This window comes from Hemiscyllium ocellatum, chromosome 34 (genome assembly GCF_020745735.1).
Source record: "Hemiscyllium ocellatum isolate sHemOce1 chromosome 34, sHemOce1.pat.X.cur, whole genome shotgun sequence".
Taxonomy (NCBI): domain Eukaryota; kingdom Metazoa; phylum Chordata; class Chondrichthyes; order Orectolobiformes; family Hemiscylliidae; genus Hemiscyllium; species Hemiscyllium ocellatum.
This window is the reverse complement of record NC_083434.1, coordinates 26,660,290-26,683,411: the sequence shown is the minus strand read 5'-3', so window position 1 is coordinate 26,683,411 and position 23,122 is coordinate 26,660,290. Positions and strand designations below refer to the sequence as shown.

The window sequence follows — 23,122 nt, the reverse complement described above, 5'->3', positions numbered from 1 at the left end:
ACGGGCAATTTAGCATGGCCAATTCACCTGACCCGCACATCTTTGGACTGTGGGAGGCAACCGGAGCACCCGGAGGAAACCCACGCAGACACAGGGAGAACGTGCAAACTCCACACAGTCAGTCGCCTGAGTAGGGAATTGAACCCGGGTCTCAGGCGGCAGTGCTAACCACTGTGCCACCGTGCCGCCCACAAAGGCAAAGAAGGCAAACATCAGGATGGAACTTGGTAGCTGGATGGTGCAATGCATATCGAATGTATTACTGAGTTCCTCTCACCATTAACAGTCTAATATTGATATCTGTGTGATGTAACTCTAAAATAAGAGAAAGAACATGTATTCATGTAGCACCTTTCATAACCTCAGGACATCACAAAATGCTTTATAGCTAATGAAGCACTGATGTAATGCATAAATCACAGAGACCAATGAACACACAACAATATCCCAGATGCAGCAATATGATAATGACCAGATAATTTGCTTGAATGAAGTTGATTGATGAATATGGGACACTGGAGAAATCTCATGCTCTTCTTTGAACCTGAAATGACACCCACAATAGAGGCCAACGGGGCCTTGGACTAATGATTCCTCTGAAACTTAGCAGCTATCTCAATACCCCATATGGTTGCAGCTGAGACTTCGTGCTTATTTCTCTGGAATGGGACTGGAAAGCATGAATTCCAGGCTAGGAAGCAACCACACTAGCATTGAGCCAAGACAGAAATAGGAGATGAGGAAATGGGTTCATGGTCCCCATATTTTGGAAGCTTTGAGTGTCTTTATAGCTCCAAAATATCAACTGGAGGATGCTTTGCAAGGTGATTCCTGCCAGGTGCCACATTGATGCATCAGTGTGCCATTTTGAAACTCAACATTTCAACCAATATTCCGAATTTTATACATTGGATCAACTATTGGAAAGATTTCTTGAAACAAAGGCATTACCCAATACCTACAGGTTAGTTGTTGAAAAATATGTTGCACTTCTTCAGAAAGGACATTGATCTTGTCCTCTTATCTCCGTAGATGCTGCCTAACCTACTGAAGAACTGCAGCATTTCCTGTAACATTAAGTTTGTGGTTTTCTTAACTAACAATAAGCTGTTGATACAAGTCTACACATTTATGTTATTTTATATGATTGCATAAGGTTGCAACTGTTTACAGCAAGTTGTGATTTCAAGATTCTGTGCAAATCAATTGCTCTAAGACATGGACATACTCATGGGTACCCACTCTGAACACAGTGTTTGTTGGAGAATAAACAGACAATGCAAAGGAGGGCTGGCTGCTGGAAGAGGGAGGAGAAAGAGAGGTTAAAGGGCTTTCACTGTGAAACACAGAATGTTCAAGCTGCATTATTTCTTGCTCAGAGTCAAGCAGTGTCTGCATTCCACAATGGACTTTCTGATAGAAATCTGTCCTCTGTTTTAACTGCAACCTCAGAGTGGACAGAACCATTTAGCAGCATTTGTGAACAAGATTGTGAGGATGAATTTAAGTCTGCATCTGAATTCTTGCAGGATGGACTATCCAGCATTGAATGAGGGAGGTCATCGATGCATTGACAGCATCCCATTCTCTCTTTACAGAGCGAAAAAGGCAGAAAGAGCATATAGCTTCACTAGCATTGCAAGTTTGTGTGGAGTGAAAGGGGCCATTAATTGCATGGAAATTGTTTTGTGTGACAACTTAATGTTTACCTCATAGGGCAGAGAGAATCCTGAAGTTCAATGCTTGACATTCTGACAATAATAATTTATTCTGTAGCAACTCACTGTGTCAGCTGTAACTGAGGCACCAAAAGGTGATGACCATGTGATTCTCTGCTCATTACATCATTGATATCTCTGCACACATGAAGCATACTGAACCATTTGGACTGTAATACAGCTGACCCTTGTTGTGTTTCGAATTAATGCATCTGATTCTCGCATCACTCTGCAGGAACCTTGTAGCACTTAGCCCAGCAGGCATTAAGCCTGGTGGCTACACAGTGTCATCATTATGAAAGGACAGCACATGACATCAGCTACATAGAGAACAGCTAAGGAGCAGGACAAAGAGCAGGAGAAAGTAGAATGGCATTGGCAACTTCAACAGTAACGTTGCACATATGTCATCCACGAAGAATTCATCTGGCTCTAGTACAAGTAACCACAATTCCCCACTTACCAAAACTTCTACTCTTCGCCTATCAGTGAACATCGCAGCATCTGCTTGCCCCACGGAAGATTGTAGCTTCCACAAAAATCAAGGTTCCAAACCAAAATCATGCTACATTGCAAGCAAGTGTCAGTTGTAATCCTGATTCCTTTCCTTAATGCACATTTTGCATGAGTCCTTGCCTATCCTTGTGTTCGTAAACAGTAGGAGCTGCAATATGTGTGGAGAAAGCTGCTAACTTTCAGGGGCGGGCACTGCAGATGGGCTTGCAGAATGATCTCAGACAGCTCTGGGCCTCGAAGGCTGGAGCTCAGGTTGTACCATCTCGGCAAGGGCATCGACAATGAGGAATGGCTGGCTGACAGCTAGCAATGAAGGCACTGGTGAAGTGGCAGAAGTCTCCCCACAGTTCCATGGAGTCTCTGAGGTGGCAGCACCTCAGCAATCCAAGCAGTCTGGAGGAAAACCCATTGCTGGACTGCTGTAAGAGCCTGTTGGCTCCTGTACACTGTAATGCACAGTTCACAATGGTAGCCAATGGAGCTGGCATGACAGCAGTCTGAGCCTCCACAGCAGCTATTGGGAAGAACATGCTCCAAGCTCTGCACAATATCCTCTGCCAAGTTAGTTCTGGGCATTTGTGGGATGATGGCATTGTCTTATGGGAAATGTTGAGCCAGTTGGGACTATATTCATTACATTTTAGAATTATGAGAGGTGACCTTAATGAAACACACAGGGCTGACCAGTGATGCTGCTGACAGGATGATTCCCTTCATGGGAGAATCAAGAACTAATGGGTAGACTTGCAAAATAAGGGTAATCTCCCATTTAAGATGGAGATGAGGTATATGTCCTTCTCACAGAGGGTGATTAGTTTTGGGAATTCTCTCTGCCAGCAGTTAATGGGGGTTGGGTTATTGAATACATTCAAGGCAGAGATAGACAAAGGAGTCAAGGGTTATCTAGTGGCAATTAAGGAAGTAGAGTTAAGCCTGTGATCTTACTGATTGGAAGAGCAGGGTGATGGCCAAATGAGCTACTCCTGCTCCTATTTCTTATGTCCTGCATGTTCCTTGAGATTGATGGCAGGCTTACTGCCAAATTCCCCAATGTTGCAAGCATTTTGTTGGGAACGCCTATCAGCATTGTTCTGCTATCTACCTTTTGATGGTGCTCCTGTGTACCCTTGGTAGCAAAACAAGCACATGTGACCACCTTCTCTGTGAGCTGCCACTGTCATTATTCTTGCATGTATCCCACCTTTAATCCATTGGTAACCAATTCATCACGATGTGTCAGCCCTCCCTCTTCTAAGGAAGGATCTATCTTCTAAAATATACACACAGCCAGCATCTGAACCAGTGCCTTTCACTGTGAAGTCAAATTGCATTAAAGCCAAATACTGAAAATGCCGGAATCTGAAATTAAAACTGAAAATGCAGGAGACGTTCAACAGATCTGGTAGCATCTGGGAGAGAGAGAGAGAGTGAGAGAGAGAGAGAGAGAGACAGACAGACAGACAGAAACAGATTTTACATTTCAGGTCAATAAGCTTGCATCAGACCTGTAAAGTCAGCTTGGATTATCTCTGCACAGAGTGAATCCCAACAGTATCAGTCTTCCAAGACAATAAAGAGGTTCTTGCTGAGCTCAGCATCCAAATAAAGATGGTGGGTCAGCTCTCCACTTTGCTGGACCAGTCACAAAACAGCAATTCAACAGCCTGGTGGCTACTGCTGATGCTGACAAGAAAACTTGATGGAAGGCTTAAAAGCAAACATGTGTCTGCTTTACCGTTAGGTGGTAAGAATAGCCTTTGTGACTAGAGGGTCGCTGTTAGAGGTATGATGGTCCCCAGTTCTCCTTCCCACCCAGCCATGGAAAATCCCTGCTTCCACACAACTGATGGTTATCCCTTGAAGCTTAGGAGGGAGAAGGCCAGTTTGACACCAGTATTCCAGGATGCTCCCACTCAGTTGGGCCTTTTTAGCCCACTTCCAGTTGGCATGTGACCAGGCTGCTACCTTCCCACACTGATAAAGTAGCCTGGCATCAACAATGTTTGCAGAATCCTGGCACTCGGCACCCTTGAATTTTATCACCCCTATGCCAGCCAGAGTTTGATAAAATCATATCCATTAACACAGTCTCTCCCTCACAGATCACCAGGCCCACTGAGAATTCCCAGCATTCTCTGTTTTTATTTGAAATCACCTGATTTTTCATTACTCTCTCCTTGGTTTTCCTGTATGAGCTGGCCAGTTTGCACGTCTTGAGTATCTGAAAGGGAAAAAGAGTCACGGATGGATTCAGTACATGGGAAGGGAAAGGTAAAATGGTGCTCACATCACCTGTGGCCTGTAACTCTGAAAGGATGGTATAATGAGGAAGATCTGAGAAAGAGAAGTTGGCACAAGGATACCATTATCATCAACAATGCAGCCCTTCCATTGGTCTTGGCTTCCGCTATAGCTATCCAAAAACAACCAACATTATTTGTCACATGAGGGTTAGGACACAGAGGCACAGTTGTTCCCCAGCAGGTTGGCCAGATATGGCATTCACTGACTTTGATTATTCATGTAAGATCATTGAACTTTTTGAATCACTGCAGTCGGCTCTTGGGGCTTGGTTGTTGCATTAAGCAACTCACTCCCATGGTCTTCTACCATGCATCAGCCCTCCCATCTGCTGTTACACGGTATCCCTCTTCCACCAAGACATCCAGTTTGGTCTCTAAAACCTTGGAGCTCAATCTCTCCCCTGGCTTGCCATCCCTAACTTGTTCCACTGTCACATTCTTTTTTTTGCACAACTGCAGCATCTATTCAAACAACGATGCATCTCTCTCTTAAGCAGTCCATGCTAGCTTTAAGCTGTACTAACCACTCACAATATTGCCTTCTACAGAGAATGGAGCCGGAAAACAGTGTAGTTGATGCTGGCTGAATATAGAGATCAGGCAGACGTGTTACCCACATTGAAACCAACAGATGCAGGCTAAATGTGTTTTTGGGGGTCATCCGATTTAGTTACACTATGTAGGCAGAAGTGGCGTTATGATTCTTCAAAGTTAGGGCTGAGGGTCAAAAATAAACAGAAGAAGTGAAGTTAGTCATCCCTGTGCTATCTTGTTTACCATCTACAGTCATTACAGAGCACTGGGAAAAACCACAAAGTGGCTTAGGCCACTTCATAAAGAGAGTGGTGAGAAAGACATCTCTGGGGAAAAAAAAAGGATCTCTCGGCAAATTTGGTCAGAAATAAATTTGAACAGTTCCATGTCATCCTTAGATTACAAACCTGTAAGTTCTTTGAGTGTTTAATTAGTGAGCAGCATTGCTGAATTAGACAGAAATATTTTGGGTTTGAGGCCATATGTTCAACCTCCAGCCAACAGTATGGATGTTATAATGAATTCTAGAAGTGGAAAGGTTGGGAAATAAGCAAGTTTCTTTCTCCTGATTATTTTCAGCAATCCCCATATTGGAGAGTCAGAACCATTGTTTCCAATGGCAAATGACTTCCCGGCATATTACTGAGCCCAAGTTTAACTCTGCATGAGTAAGTGTGCTTTGAATGGATTCACATCAGTTTCAATCCAATATCTGAGATCGCTCATGATGAGTTACTTGGTTGAAATTGTGAAGGTGACCAGACATCAGTGGACTGAGTCAGCATCCGAGAGGTTGGGAAGGGAGGTAGTAAAAAGGTAAAATCAGTAAGGAGAAAAACATGCTGAGGAGTACCTTTATCAGCGTGGAAAGCAAGGGAGTGCGTCGGGAGGTTTCTATTCGGCACTGCGTCACTGTGTTTCTGAAACAAAATTCGGACATGTTTAACAACAACAACTTGCACTTACATAGCACCTTTAATGTGACTAAACCAGCTTTTTCACAGGTGTATGAGAAAACGTACGACCCAAGCCACATAAGGAGATATTAGTTAGATGAACACAAATGCTTGCCCGGTGGGTTTTAGTGTCCTGAAAAGGAGGAGAGCGAGGTAGAAAGGTGGAGAGGTGTAAGGAGGGAATTCCAGAGGTAGGGATCATGGCAACTGAAAGAATAGCCACCAATGGGGCATCAGTTACAACTTGGAATACATAAGAGGTCAGAATGAGAGCTTGGAGACTTTAGCTGATTATGGAGTTGGAAGAGCTTGCAATGATACATGTGGAGCAGGTCACAGAAGAGAATTTTAATTTCAAGATGCTGCAGGCCTGAGAGCCAATGGTAGTCAATGAGCATGGGGATGAAACATAAAGGTAATTTGCTGCCAGTTAAGACATGACCAGCAATATTTTAGCCACCAAAATATACAGAGGGTACAATTTGGGATGTAACCAATTAGGAGTGCACAGCAAAATTTTAGTCCAGAGGTAACAAAGGTCAACGAACTGAGACAGGTGTGGAAATTGAGTGACAAATTATGGATTAAATTTGACACCAAGATATGGATGTTAAAGGGGCATTAGCTAAGTAATTCAATTTTGTTATCGCTGATTTGCAAAAGCAATCTTGGTAAATGCAGTATAAATCATAACCAATATTATAACTTAAATGCAAAAGATGATCAACTATCTTTATTCCTTGCTTTTATAAAACTGTGCATAGAGTACAGTAATGGGGAGCTGTACAGGACATTGGTTAGGCTACTTTTGGAATACTGCATTCAATTCTGGTCTCCCTGCTATAGGAGAAGAATGTTGTGAAACTTGAAAAGTTTCAGAAAAGATTTTCAAGAATGTTGCCAGGGTTGGAGGATTTGATCTATAGGGAGAGGCTGTTTCCCTCATACTTCAGAGGCTGAGGAGTGACCTTATAGAAATTTATAAAATCATGAGGGGGTTGGATAGGGTGAATAGACAAGGGTATGAGAGTTCAAAACTGGAGGGCATAGGCATAAGATGAGAGGAGAAAGATTTAAAAGGGACCTAAAAGGCAACTTTTTCATGTAGAGGGTGGTACATGTATGGAATGAACTGCCAGAGGAAGTGGTGGAGGCTGGTGCAATTACAACATTTAAAAGGCATCTGGATGGGTATAAGAATAGGAAGGGTTTAGAGGCACCTGGACCAAGTGCTGGTAAATGGAACTAGCTTAATTTAGAATAGCTGGTCTGCATGGTCAAGTTGGACTGAAGGGTCTGTTTCCATGCTGTACAACTCTATGACTCCATAGCTCTATACAAACGTAACACTGAGAAAATGTGCCTTCTTTAAAAAAGACAGTCTTTATTATAGTGATACAACCATTCCCCACCAGATATCAACATTTCTGAACCTATCCTGAACTGGGAACCATTCAACTATTCCAGGAAGAGGAAAAGAAGACCAAAAGGAGATGGTGTCCGGTAAAAATATCCAAGATACCTCTTGACATTAAACCAAAAGGAGATTTGAGGCCAAAAGCAGTATGTTTGGTCAAAAGCAGAGCTAGGAACAGAATTCATGACCTCACCCACACCACCTCCTCCCCACCCCCACTCTCCAGCCCAACACTGAAACGATCCCTGGTCTCTCCCTCAAACCAACCTCAGAGGCACCACAATGTCATTCCCAGCCAGAGCACACCGGTCCCAAGCTTCCTCACACACACACACGACCCCACCCCGACCCCTTGACACCAGTCCGGAGACTCTGTTTATGGAATTCCGGAACTTAAGACCAAGTCAGTTGCCTACCGTGCAGAGATTTAGATCAAAAGTCCTCAAAAGGTCAAAATTAAAGCAGCACGGAGATCTCAGTATTATAGGCATGGAGACAGTCCACAGGGATAATGAGGGCTGAGTCCATTTGAGGGATGTGAAAATAAAGACAAGAATGTTTTAAATGAGGCATTGCTCAGCTTGAAGCCAATGAAGGTCAGTCAGTAGATGGGTGACAACTGAACAGAACTTGTAAAGATATGGTGAAATGTTTTGGAGGAGTTTAATTTTATGGGGTTGGAAAATAGGAGGTTGGCCAAGAATGTGTCAGGAATTGAAATAACAGAGACATGAATAAGGATTTCAGTCACAGATGTACTGAGGCAGGGTTTGAACCAGTAAATGTTGCAGAGGTGAAAGTAGGCTGTTTTAGTTGTAATGTGATATCAGAAGTACATCTCGGAATCAAAGATAACACTGAGAGTGGAACACAGTCAGATCTGGCTCAAACCAGCAAGACTGTGGAATGGAATCAGTGACTTGGGAGTGTAATGCTCTGGATATGACAGGAGCTGACATTAATGGCTTTGTTCATCCAAATTGTCAGTTTCAGCAGTTATTCAATTACCATTTGAAAGTAACTTTTCAATCATCTTTCATTCCCCATTCAGGCCGTGTTTTGCAGATCATTGCAACTTTACAAAAAACGCCAGTGCCCCTCCTTCCCTCCATAGATTGGAAAGGAAGATGGCCCAACTTTAAAGTGGAATTCACAAAGAGTAAAGCAGCTACGTAAAAAAACTTTTCTTCTCATTAAAACTAAGAATGTCACAATTAATTCAGCTTACCTTTTTAGCTCCTTTCTCTTTCTTGGTGTTTTTAAATGTGGTGTTGTGGTTGGCTCCGAGCTTGCTGGGTTTCAAATTTTCCAGTCTCTTTTTCATGGTTTGCTGAAAAATCTCTTTATCTTGTTTCGCGCCCTCATTATGTACCAGCTTATGGCGGCTGTAATTGAGCTTGTACTTTAAAAAGAAAACAATGACCTAGTGACTATAGTGAGGGAGCTGGTTACTAGAATAGTCATCCAGAGGCCTGGACTAATGGTCTAAAGAGAGGAGCTCAAATCACACCACTGCAGATGGGGGGTTTTTGAATTCGTAAATCTGGCATAAAATTCAAGTCTCATTAACAATGTTTATGTAACTTCTAGATTATCATTAAAATCCCATCTGATTCTCCTTAAGGGAAGAAATCCCTCACCCTTACCTAGTCTGGCCTGCATTTGACTCACAGCAATGTGATTGGCTCTTGACTCTTAAAATGCTTCTGAAATGAGTTAGTGAAGCAAAGTATTGTTGCAAATTGATACAGAAACTTAGCATGAAGGAGGAAATCCGCATTGACCCAGACATTGGAAATGACAAAGTTGCCAACTACCCAGTCAACCCTTCAGTGTCAACCTTGCAAAGTCATCCTCAGTAATGGTGGGGAGTTGGAAGAGCTGTCTCACAGACTCGTCAAAAAAAATGGAGCCTGGCATTGTCATATTCAGGAAGTACTTGTTCAATGTTGAGACTCCTCTATTTCTGTACATGCCCTGGCTCAGTGGTGGAATCACTGTGGTATACAATCAGGCAGTGTTGCATTTAAAGACCTCAATAGTGACTCCAGCTCCTTTGGAGTCTCATGCTATCAGGTAAAACATGGACAAAGGGACCTGTTACTAATTACTATGATCACTCCATTCAACACTGACCCCCATCCCCCACTCCTGCACCTCCTCCTTCCTCAGCTAACCAATCAGTACTCCTCTATATTAACCATCAGGAAGGAAGTATTAAGGCAAGTACCTTGGACATGCCTATGTCTATCCCTAAGAGCACAACCATTGTCTGAACTTGTCATTGAGTCCTGAAGGACACATCTGCTTGAGTGGACTTGGTGAGCAGGTGGAAAGAGAATTAATAATTACTTGACTCCATTCTCACCAATCCACCTCTTGCACAAGCAACTTCCCTGCATGGTATTGGTGGGAATGTATTGAGAAGGATTGTTTAGATGTCAAAATTACAACTTCATACTGATGGCACACTCTGTGTTGTGTGGTATTATCACTGTGATCAATGGGAGAAATTCAGAACAGGCTCAGTAGATGAAAATTGGTCATCCATGAAGCACTTTCGGACAATAGTAGCAGAAATGTATTCAAACATAGTTAGTAAACTCAGGGGGAGCTGATGCCTAGTGGCTTTATCATTGGACTGTTAATCCAGAGACCCAAAGAATGTACTGGGGACCTGACTTTGAATCCCACCATGGCAGATGGTGAAATTTGACTTCAATCATAAAATTAATGAATTAACAGCCTAATGGTGACCATGAGTTGATTGTCGGAAAAACCCATCTGGTTCGCTAATGTCCTTCAGGCAAGAAACTGCCAACCGTATTTGCTCTGGCCTACATGTGACTTCAGACCCACAGCAATGTGGTTGACTCTTAATGGTTCTTTTGGCTATAAGTGCTGGCTTATCCAGCAATGCCCTCATTCTGTAAATAAATTTAAAAGTCTAGCACATCTCTCACTACCATCAACAACAGGGTTAAAAGTCCAACCATGTCATAGTCCAACAGACTTATTTGGAAGCACTGGCTTGGGGCGCTGCTCCTTCATCCACCTGATGAAGAGGAAGCGCTTTGAAAGCTGGGGCTTCCAAATAAACCTGTTGGACTATAACCTGCTGTTGTGTGATTTTTAACATTGTCCACCCCAGTCTAACACCGGCACCTCCAAATCAACAACAAGGCAAGAGATTAATCCTGAGTCACTGAATGTAGGACTACATAACACAAGCAGCACCAGATATACATAAAATGAGATTCCAACCAGTTGAAGCTACAACATAGGCTACATGCATTTTAGAAAAATGGAAGTAGCATGCAGTAGACAGAGCCAAGTGATCCCACAACTGATGGATTTGATCAATGTTCTGCAGTCGTGCTACATCCACTCATGAATGGACAATCAAAGAGAACTGGACAAAGAGGCTGCACTAGGATAAATGATGGGAGAGCACAGCCCATGAACGCAAGAGAGTCTGAAAGCTGAAACATTTGCAACAATCTTCAGCCAGAAATACTAAGTGGTTGATCCATTTTAACTTCGCTGGAGGTTCTTAGCAACACAGATATCAGTCTTCAGCTAATTGGATTCATTCCATGTGCTATCAAGAAATGGCTAAAAGCACTGTATACAGCAAAAACTATGCTTCATGACAACATCCTGGCTCTCATTATGAAGATGTGTTCTCCAGAACTAGCTATGTCCTCAGCCAAGATGTTCCCAGTACAATGAGAAACTGTCATCTACTTGACAGTGTTGAAAATTCTCCAGGTATTCAGTCCAAAAGAAAATTAGGAAAAATCCAAACCACTTAATCACTGTTCTATTTGCTTGTGTGTCTGGAATCAAAGTGATAGAAGGTTTCATTGACACTTTTATGAAACAGTACTTAATAACAAAATGCTTCGCAACATAATTTGTGTTCTGCAGATCCACTCAGTTCCTGATCTCACTACAACCTTTGTCCAAACATGGACTAAACAGTTGATTTGCAGAAAGCTGATGAGAGTGATTAACCTCAACATCAAGAAAGCCTTAAAACAAATGTGGTGTCAAGCAGTCTGAGCAAAACAGAATCAGGGAGAACTCTTTGCTGGCTGAAGTCATGTTGAGCACAAAAGGAAGATGGCTTTGATTGTTGGAAACCAATCATTTCAGGGCTGTGTCCAACTCAAACTAACTGCCTTTAGCTACTTCATCAATGATCTTCCCTCCAAGATGAGGTCAGAGGATTGATTGTATCGTGTTCAGTAACACTTCAGATACTAAAGAAGTATGTACCTACATTCAGCAAGAAGAACATTTAGCCTTGGATAGCTAAATGGAAAGGAACACCTATGTCTCACAAGTGTCAGCATTTCCAACAAGCAAGATCTTAATTATTTCCCCTTGATGTTCAATAACATTGTCATCACTGAATGCCCCACCAACAATGTCCTGTATCTAAGCAATGAACAGCAATTTACTAAACTAGCCAAATAAATGGAATAGCTAAAAGAGCATGACAGAGGTGCAAATTCTACAGAAACTAACCGATTTCCAATCTGCCAAAACCTTGTCCATGATCTCCAAGGAAAAATAAAAACTGTGATAGAATTGTTCTCCACTGGATATGTTCAGTTCCAATAATGTTCAAGAAGCTCAACATTATGCAGGTCAAATTAAACTACTTGACTGGTACCTCATCCATTATTTGAAACTTCTCTCCTCCAGTGCTGGAGCATGGTGGCATCAAAGTGTACCAACAACAAAATGTACTTCAGCAACTCACCCAGCCTCTTTCAACAACACATTCCAAACCCATTACCTCTACCACTATTGAGAGCAAAAGCATGGGAACATCTCCCAGGCTCTCCACCAAACCATGTTTCATCCTGACTTGAAAATATATCCCTATATCAGAGGAGTCTTCTGACAGATGACTGGACTCAAACTGTTAATTCTTTCTCTCCACAGATGCTGCAGGACCTGCTGAGTTTCTCCAGTAAGTTCTGTTTTTGCTTTAGATTTCCAGCATCTGCAATTCTTGGTTTTAACCTAGGCTCCATCCTTGGTCTGGATTGAACCAGAAAACAGTCTTGGTGCTAATTTTGGTGGACAACAAATCTTGGTTGGGATTTGTCCCAGCCCCTTCACGTTCAGTCGATTCTCACATTCTAGACACTTGCTCATTGACAAACTGTTCTGAATATTACTCAGGCCAACTTATCTGCAATAAGCAAATCAGCAACTGCATGTGTGGATGATGGTGTCCAAGGAAGAGAAAGAGTGTGATTTACACTCAGGTCCAACAAGACTTAGCAAAAATATCAAATGATGATATCAGACCACAAAAGAAAGACTGTCTAGTTGAACCTTACTTACAGCTAATCTTTCCTCAAACTCACCACTAATCACAGGACCATAATCTTTCCCAAACCACCATGTTCTTTCCTGTGTTAGGTCAGAGAGTTGGGATGGAATCCATTGGCTTTTTTTATGCCATTCAAGTGAACCAGCATAGTCCTCTTCAGTGAGCTGGCATATATAGGCAAATGCTAATTAAATAATTGCAAGGTAATCAAAACTAACGCTCAAAATTACAAAACTCACTTACAAAGCATTCAATTTCTTGTTTACTTGTCCCAGCTTTGTCTCTCAGATCTCATGGGTCCATGTCCTCCCTGTTAGTTTGCAGGAGTGCAGAGGGTTCAAGTAATGGAGGAGGAATGTCTTGCTACAATTATGCAGGGCCTCGATGAGAACACACCAGGATTAGTGTGTACAGTTTGATCTTCTTATCTGAGGAAAGATGTTCTAGCTATGGAAGAGGTGCAAAAGAAAAGTTTGCCAGATTGATTCCTAGAATGGCAGGACTGACAAATGAAGAAAGATTGGTTGGTTCAAGTTCACTGGAATTTTGAAAAGCTAGGAGGGGGATCCCAAAAGAACTTATAAAGCTCTAAAAGTACTAGGTAGTGTAAATACAGAAACAATGTTTCCAATTTCCAGTGAGTTCAGACTCAGGATCACAGTCTAAGGATATGAGGCAGACCATTTTGGAATGAGATGAAGAGAAATGTTTTCGCCTGGACAGTGGTAAGGCAGTGGAATTCTCTTCCATGGAAAGGGGCTGAGGCCAAAACATTGAATGTTCTCAAGGAGTTAGGTATAGTTCTTGGGACTAAAGAGGATTAAAGGAGATGAAGAGAAATAGGTTACTGAGTTGGATGATTACAATGTTCATGTTGAGTGGCGGAACTGGCTCAAAGGGCTGATTGGCCTATTCTTGTTCCAATTTTCTTTATTTGTTTTTTCAAGATCCCTGGCATAACATGGAAACAGACCGATTAAAATTTGGACAGGAATATGAGGAAGTACTTTGCAAAGCTTTTAGTTAGCAACAACTTGCAAGGAATATGGATACCAAATGTGGCGCTGTGGTTATATTGTTTGCTTAGGCCTTGGTCAGATCAGTGCAAATGTTTTAAAACAAAATCAGAAAGAAATTGCACAGACAGCGATATCTGCCAAAACCCGTGAACACTCTTTGTAAGCTACCTTACCCGCTTCCTGGGTTTGTACAGAAGTTGTTGCAATGTGTGATGGGTGACTATTTCCTCTTGATCCTTCAGGCTCTTTACTCTATTTTCAAGTGCCTTCATGTCCAGACATACATCACTGGCACTCTCTCGCCTGGGGGAAAAAGAACAAATTTTATCGCAATGCATTTTACAATGTATGATACCAGCCTCAGGCAACTGTCTGTGCAGTGTTTGTAAATTCTCTCCATGGGGGTCTGTGTGGGCTTCCTCTGGGTGATCCAATTTCCTCCCACAGTCCAAAGATGCCAGGTGGTTTGGCCCTGGCAAAATTGCCCCATAGCATCCATAGGTGGAATAGCGATGGGAAGTGGATAGGGTACATGGGTAGGGTAGGGGAATAGATGCTGTTTGGGCAGTCAGTATGGAATCGATGGGCTAAATGGACTGCTTCTATATTGTAAGGATGCTATGATTGTAAGATTAGCCTTGGCAGGGTTGGTAGCAACATCAGCCCTGGAGTTAAATGATTTTGGGTTCAAGTCCCATTCTAGTGGCTTAAATGTATAATCCAGGCAGTCATTCCCTATACTATACTGCAGCAGAGCGATGAGGTACTGCAACAAGGCCCTGGCTGTTCTGACTGTGCTTTGTAAAGAATAACTTTCCTCGAGTGTGACAGGTATTTGAACACAATGAGATTCTCTCACTTACAGCACTGCAGAGATGGACGAGTCGATAACAGAGTAACGAGGGCCAGTGAAATCGATGTTAACGTCGTTGCTGGAACGCATAAACGTCAAAGATCCTTGCCGTTCTCCCTAGAAAATTGAAAAGAATCAGGCTAACTGCAAAAGAATTGTTCAATTAACTTCAACCATAGATAACAAGAGGTGTGAATTATGTAATGGTAATTCACCACATATCCAATAAATTAAAGCAGATGGCATAGATTGAAATATCTGCATGTTCTACAACAGCTTCAGCTCAGTGGTAGTGCCTCACCTGAATAAAAATGTCTTGGGTTCAAAGTGCCATTCCAGTTGATTATAGTTTTAATTCTTGTTCTGACCAGGACTGATTAATAGTACAATCAATTATCCTAATACATGCCAAGTTATTGTAACAATCCCACACTCAACCAGCAGCTAACCTGCCACAAATATTATACTTTACAGCTTCCACATGCTAGAGTGCAATCACTAGCATGTTTTATTTGACAGCAGTACATTTTCTAATCATGCACTATTTATCCATTTAATTTAAATCAGTATGATTTATAATTTTATTGATCGCATTGTATGTCTCAGGAGGATGAATCTATCTAGTAGGAGAATCGAGATAATTACACAGGGTTGATTAAAGGTGTATTTAACTCAACTGGTACCATTCAATATTGCATTTTATTGGTATTATTCAAGGGAAGTAGGGTTAAAGATTACTTGAACAATGCTATTTTGGTGCAGAATATGGACTAATTGAGATAACTGAGACCATAGAAGAGGGGACAAGGAGTAAAGTCCTCTGAAAGAGGGCACGCCAAAATGATGGCAGTGTGGAAAATTCCAAAAGACACTAAGAAAGGGCAAAAAGTCATTACTGTCACACCACACAATAAGTACAAAATCCCCAATCAAGACCAAAATCAAAATATAATTTCATAGGAAATGTGACCAGGCTTTCTTTCAGTTTTTCAAGCAGGATGTTAAACAAAGGGCTTTCATCCAAAATCATTCATCCCAACCCCAAATAAAGTGACCAATTTTCCCTTTTCTTGTGCACACCATGTGTCGTGATTGTTACATTATTTTTCTTTTAACATAAATGTATTAATCGTACGTAAGAATTGGTGTAATGATAATATGGAGAAGAGTGGTGATTCCAATGGTCAGGAAGGACAAGAACACAAGACAAATTGCAGGGTAAGAGACACTCATTCTTCAATATCTTAAATACAAGGTTCTTCTGCACACAGTAGGCAGTGGCTAAGTAAGACAGCTTCATGGTCTTAAGGAATAAGATCATAGCATATTTTAGCTATTCCAACCATCTCCTCAATCCTCAGTTAGCCCCATAGGTCTGTTTTTTGAGTAGGTATCCAGTTTTCTTTTGAAACGCTTTCTCAAATTTACTTACACCTTTTACTATTCTATGTTTCTATTCTATGCAGCACAACATATCTTTACAATTCACATTCTGATCTCCCTCCCCACCAATTCTCTTGCCAATTATTTTGAATCTATGTCATTACATTATTGACCATTCTTCCAGGCCAAGAGCCTTCACTTGTGTTTACTTCAGCAAAACTCTTCATGATTTTATGAATGCCTTTAGTAAACTATTCCAAACCAAACTAAGGGGAACTATTCCAATATCTTGAGTCTCCCCATATAACTGAAACACCTCATACTGAGTATTACAAACCCATTTTCAAAGCTTTAACATGTTGCCTATATTGTGATGTACATAATAGCAATATTTTAATTGAGATCACATGTAATGATTATGTTTTTTTATGACCTCTCCATTTCTATCTCAGGCAACTGACTCAACACAGACATTTACTGTAAACCGACCGACTCCCACAGCTACCTAGATTACACCTCCTCCCACCCTGCCCCCAGTAAAAATGCCATCCCATATTCCCAATTCCTTCGCCTCTGCTGCATCTGCTCCCTGGAGGACTAATTCCAATGCCAAACAACTCCGATGGCCTTCTTCTTCAAAGACCGCAATTTCCCCTCAGATGTGGTTGACAATATTCTCCACCGCATCTCCTCCACTTCCCGCTCCTTTGCCCTTGAACCCCACCCCTCCAATCGCCACCAGGACAGAACCCCAAAGGTCCTCACCTACCACCCCACCAACCTCCATATACATCATATCATCCTTCGTCATTTCCGCCACCTCCAAACAGACCCCACCACCAAGGATATATTTCCCTCCCCTCCCCTATCAGCGTTCCAGAAAGACCACTCCCTCCGCAATTCCCTCATCAGGTCCACACCCCCCACCAACCCAACCTCCACTCCTGGAACCTTCCCCTGCAACCGCAAGAAATGCAAAACTTGTGCCCACACCTCCCCCCTCACTTCCCTCCAAGGCCCCAAGGGATCTTTCCATATCCATCACATATTCACCTGCACCTCCACACACATAATTTACTGCATCCGCTGCACCTGATGTGGCCTCCTCTACATTGGGGAGACAGGCCGCCTACTTGCAGAACGTTTCAGAGAACACCTCTGAGACACCCGCACCAACCAACCCAACCGCCCTGTGGCTGAATACTTTAACTCCCCCTCCCATTCCACCAAGGATATGCAGGTCCTTGGCCTCCTCCATCGCCAGACCATGGCAACATGATGCCTGGAGGAAGAGTGCCTCATCTTCCGCCTAGGAACCCTCCAACCACAAGGGATGAATGCAGATTTCTCCAGATTCCTCATTTCCCCTCGCCCCACCTTATGTCAGTCACAACCCTTGGACTCAGCACCGTCTTTTTGACCTGCAATCTTCTTCCCGACCTCTCCGCCCCCAACCCCTCTTCGGCCTATCACCCTTACCTTAACCTCCTTCCACCGATCACATTCCCAATGCCCCTCCCCCAAGTCCCTCCTCCCTACCTTTTATCTTAGCCTCCTTGGCACACCCTCCTCATTCCTGAAGAAGGGCTTATGCCCGAAATGTTGATTCTCCTGCTCCTTGGATGCTGCCTGACCTCTGCGCTTTTCCAGCAACACATTTTTCAGCTGTTTTAAAGCCAGCATTTTAAAGAATTGCTGAAGGTTTTAAAAAGTCAGAAATTATCTCAGAGTACAATGAGGCCTTGATCAGATGGGCTGATGGGCGGAGGAGTGGCAGATGAAGTTTAATTGAGATAAATAGAGGGTTTTGCATTTTGGTAAGGCAAATCATGGCAGGACTTAAACACTTAATGGTAGGGCATGGAGACTGTTGCAAAACAAAGAGACCTTGAGGTGCAGATTTATAGATTCTTGGAGGTGGAATCTCAGGTATACAGGATAGTGAAGAAGGCATTTCGTTTGCTTGTCTTTATTGGTCAGTGCATTAAGTATTCGAGTTGGTAGGTCATGTTGTGGCTGTACAGAACACTTGTTAGGCCATTTTTGAATACTACTTTCAATTCTAGTCTCCCTGCTACAGGAAAAATGTTTTAAACTTGAGAGGATTTAGAGGGATGTTAACTGGGTTTGGAGGGGTTGAGCTATAGGGAGAGGCTGAATAAGCTGGGGCTTTATTCCCTGGAGCATCAGAGTCTGAGGCATGACTTTTAGAGGCTTATAAAACCATGAGGGGCATAGATAGAATGAATAGGCAAGATATTTTCCCAGGGTATGGAATTCCAAAACTCGAGGGCATAGGTTTAAGTTGAGGGTGGGAAGTTTAAAAGGGACCTAAGGGACAATGTTTTCATGCAGAGGGTGGTGTGTTTATGGAATGATCTGATAGAGGAAATGGTTGTATTTAAAAGGTGTCTAGATGGGTACATGAAGGGGAAGGATTTAGAGGGATTTGCAAATGGCCATAAATCAGTTTAGGATATCTGGTCAACATGGACGAATTGGACCAAAGGCTCTGTTTTCGTGCTGTACATCTCTACAACTCTAAGTAACCTGACATTCATGGGAATTGTGTAAACAGCTGTTTGAACAAGCATTAATTGAAGTGGTTGCAAATGAATTGGGACTGAGGGCTTCTGTGTACGGTTGGAGTTGGTTAGCATCAAGAACTTAGTCTATGGACTAGTGACCAGTTCTCAGTGACAAAAACCTTTTGCCTGCAAACAACCATATAATTTGTTCTCAGGTAACTGAACAGCTTGGGATCGGGTACCACATAGATCTCCACCGGCTCAGAAGTGGTCTCTGTTCTCTGCTGTGAAAAGCCATTTAAAACCTGAAGGTAACCAGTTCATCTTTCTTTCAACAATTGTTTTCAGCTGTGACTTTTAACTGGTAGGTCAGGGACCTCATGTAAGTGAATCTGCGACTTTGTATCTCCTGCAAATTACTGGAGGTATCTGGAGAAAAACTGAAAAGCAATGTTCTGACAAATATAAGGATTATCTCAGCGACCCATGATTAGAAATCACTGAACTGCCTCCTAGGTTTCCTCTACCCATAGCCTATTTTTCCTGTGTATTTGCTTGTCTGTGTGTATGTAGGGGGAGTTTTAAAAGGCAATTAGAGTTTTAATCTGCGGCATTATATGCCAATAAATGGTGTATAAAGATTTACCTGGAGCTGGAGCTGAACTACTTGAATTAAATAGTCATTCTTATTAAGTACAGAATCCTGGTCCATGCTTTCTATCAGCCTGGGTCAGAAAATCAGGTACGTTGGTGAATTTTGTGAAGTTATTTTAAATTCTTTAACTTTTATAACAACACTAAAAAAGGCATTTGATTGATTGCCAGCACATTACTTCAGTGAGTTACATGTAAGTACAGCTCTTGTCTGACTCATTTTCACCTAACGTACTGTCAGATGTAAAAACTAAGAGACACAAAGCCTGTCTTTTCTGCATCCTAAATAACCACAGGCCCAATGAGCAATTACCTCAGACAAGTAACTGATGGCATCCTTCAGATTCAGCTCTCGGAAAATGCTAAGGAGATTATCCTGGCTAATCAGCGCCGATTTCCTCATCATTATTTTGCTCAGATACTTTCTGTCAAACTGACTCCACCTGCAATAGAACAAAGCATAGTAAGGGGCTCACAGCTTTTGTAGATCAACCAAATGGAGAGGCTAGGAAAGGACTGCAAAGTGGTAAAAATTAAAATAGAATCATTTGGAGGGTAGGGAATTATGTTTTTACAAATGGGAATTAAGACTTTCGAAGTATTTGTAAGTTACAAAATTGTGGGCATTGTACATTGCACTCAAAATTTACAGAACCTAGAGAAATCTATCAATAAATTTACATACTTATCTCGAAGATAATTGTATCCAATTTGGCCTGAAATATCTTCTATTGCAGACATAATGTGATCAAATGCCTTAAAAACAAACAAACACAATTCTTCACTTCAGGAAATGAAAATGATTACACTTGCAAAGCTATGGTACATGAATAGTACTCAAACATCACCTTAATGAAATATTTGTTTACATCCAACAGAAAAATCTCACATTTGGAAAGAACTGTGAAGCAAACACTATTTTTTCGTTCAAGACTATGGGAGGTAGAATCACTGAAGTTTCAGACATCAGGAACATTTCCATGTCCCAGTGCTAACAGTAACAGAGGTCTGCTGACGATTGGAATCTTTTGGACAAGTGAGCAGTCACCTCCAGTTAAACACACTCAGAGAGCTTTAGGAGATACGAGGCACAATCACACGGCCAGCAGCAGCTGGCAGACCAGCAGCTCCACTGACAAACACATTCCCTCAGAAGTCTGAGAAATATTTGAAAGCAAAAGACTCAACACTCATTACTGTGGCAGGGAAGGGTATGACTGAGTCGTGAGCCTCTGTGTTTCTATGGTATGTCCATGTGTCCAGTGGCAGGATGACCAGATGACTTTTCTGCCTCCTGCTGGAAGGACCCTACAAGCTGCCACCAGCACTCCAACTCGACAGGGGATGAAGAGTGATCCGAATGGGGGAATATCACACCAGCAACAGTCGGCTCCTTGATTGGCCTAACTGACTATTTGCCACTGCTGGTCCATGGCCTAAATTTCAACATTTGCAATCAATCCAAAATGGACAACACAGGCTGTAATTGTTACATGAAAACATACGAATTCAGAGAAGGAGGAGGCTATTCAGTGATTTGAATTTGCTCCTCCATTCAATAAGATCATAGCTAATCTGATGTGAACCTCAAATCTGCATTTCCACCTATCCTTTTCCATGCTTGCTTAACAAGAAACCATCTACTTCTGCCTTATAAGCATTCAGAGACTCTGCTTTAATCTCAGAAAGAGAGTTCCAAAGACTCAATCAGCAAAGATTTTGCCTCACTTGTTTTAAAGGAGTGAGCCCTGATTTTTATACAGTAACCCCTAGTTCTAGACTTTCCCTAAAGAGGAAACATCCTCTCCGTACCAACCCTATCAAGACCCTTCAGGATTTAATTGTTCTTTTTGTTGCTTTGTATACATCTAAATGCCACAAATACAATCCCAGCCTGTCCAATCTTTCCTCATAAGACATCCTGCCCATTTCAGGATTTTTTAAAAATTCACTAGTTAGACTTGGGCATCACTGGCTCCACTGGTATTTATTGTCCATCCCTAGTGCCCTTGAGAAGTGAAGGTGAGCTCCTACTTAAACTGCTGCAGTCCACGTGCTGTAGGTCGATGCACAATGTCACAGCATGCATTAGTTCCTGAGGGGAAAAAACCCTCCAATTGCTTGGTGAAACATGATTTCCCTTTTGCAAAACCATGTGGACTCTTCCTGATTACCTTGAATTTTAATAGTTCCAAGATTTTCCTCATGTTGTTAAATCAACTGGCCTGCAGTTACCTGCTTTCTGTTTCCTTCTCTTTTTGAATGAAGGAGTTACACTCACTATCTTCCAAAATAATGGGGTTGTCCACAAATCAAGAATGTTTTAGAAAAGTAAAGGCAATGTATCAACTGTCTCACTAGCCACTCTTGTCTTATGTTCACTCTAGGTTGAAGTCCATCAGGTCCCAGAATGTGAGTATGATGTCAGTGGTGAGTAAGTTGTTGGATGGGATTCTGAGAGACAGGGATTTACATGCGTGTGGGCAAAAGTGAGGACTCCAGATGCTGGAAACCAGAGTTTAGATCAGAGTGATGCTGGAAAAGCACAGCAGGTCAGGCAGCATCTGAGGAGCAGGAAAATCGATGTTTCAGACAAAAGCCCTTCATCAGGAATGTGGTGCGTGGTTTACATGCACATGGTGAGGCAGGGACTGATTAGGGATAGTCAGCATAGCTTTGGGTGTAGGAAATCGTGTCTCAATCATCTGATTAAAAGTTTTGAGGATGTAACCAAGGTGAGGGCAGAGCAGTACACATTGCCTATATGGACTTTAGCAAGGTCTACGACAAAGTTCTGTATGGTACACTGGTTAGAAAACTTAGATTGTATGGGATCCAGAGAGAGCTTGCCAATTGGATATAAAATTGGCTTGACATAGATGGCAGAGGGTGGTGGATGAGAGTTGTTAATGGACAGGAAGACTGTGACCAGCAGTGTTCTTCAGGGATCAGTGTTGGGTCCACTATTGGTTGACTCCTAGATTCACATTCTCAACTCATTTCCCTCTCCCCACCCGCCCCCCCCCCCCCCCCCCACCCACCTTACTCCAGTCTCAACCTGCTAGCTCTGCACCATCCTCATGGCCTGTCCTACCTCCGATCTTATTCTCACCAATCCACTCCTCCCTCCTCTCCGACCTATCACCTTCATCCCACCTCCATCCACCTATTGTACTCTTGGCTACCTTCTCCCTAGCCCCACCCCTCTCCCATTTATCTCTCCACTGCAGAGGCTCCCTGCCTCATTCCTGATGTAGGGCTTTTGCCCGAAACATCGATTTTCCTGCTCTTCAGATGTTGCTTTTCCAGCACCACTCTAATCTAAACTCTGATCTCCAGCATCTGCAGTCCTCACTTTTGCCTCACTCTTGCCAGGTTTAATTATCATTTCCTATATTAATTCCCATCTCTTTAACCTGGGCTGTACTTTTCAACTTACCAAAAATTCACAAATTTTCCCTTGCCAACACTCATTAGTTTAAAACCCACTCTACTTCAGTGGTTAAGCAGTTGGTAGGAACACCAACCCCAGCACAGTTTAGTTTGAGATCATCCCATGGCTACAAATCTCACTCTTCCAGTACCAGTGCTATTGACCAATGAACCAGACCCCACCTCTTCCATACCAGTGTTTGAGCCTTACATTTCTCAATAATCTGATCTTCCCTATACCTTTGCATGTGTCTCAGATGATAATGTTATAACATCCACGTTTCTGCTTCTTAATTTAGAATCTAGCTCCTCAAACGTGCACTTACACTTCCTCCCCTGACCATTTCAATGGCTTCCTGTACTGTGGTGCCAAGGGTTAGTTAGCTTACCCACACCAAAGCCCTCACTTTCATCCAACCAAGCTGAAAGAATTTCAAGTCTTGTTGATCAATTGCA

At 42.4% G+C, this 23,122-nt stretch overlaps 1 protein-coding gene across 1 annotated transcript in view; it reads right to left on the bottom strand.

Moving 5' to 3' along the window:
• Nucleotides 1–23,122, bottom strand: part of LOC132832336 (sodium/hydrogen exchanger 3-like) — a 60,982-nt gene that overhangs the window by 2,847 nt on the left and 35,013 nt on the right. Inside the window, exons 8-13 of the mRNA XM_060850259.1 lie at nucleotides 19,920–19,990; nucleotides 19,548–19,677; nucleotides 14,680–14,786; nucleotides 13,990–14,119; nucleotides 8,673–8,846; nucleotides 5,925–5,991 (exon numbers count right to left, since the gene is read on the bottom strand). Coding sequence (XP_060706242.1) covers nucleotides 5,925–5,991; nucleotides 8,673–8,846; nucleotides 13,990–14,119; nucleotides 14,680–14,786; nucleotides 19,548–19,677; nucleotides 19,920–19,990 — 679 coding nt within the window. The remainder of the gene's footprint in view (nucleotides 1–5,924; nucleotides 5,992–8,672; nucleotides 8,847–13,989; nucleotides 14,120–14,679; nucleotides 14,787–19,547; nucleotides 19,678–19,919; nucleotides 19,991–23,122) is intronic.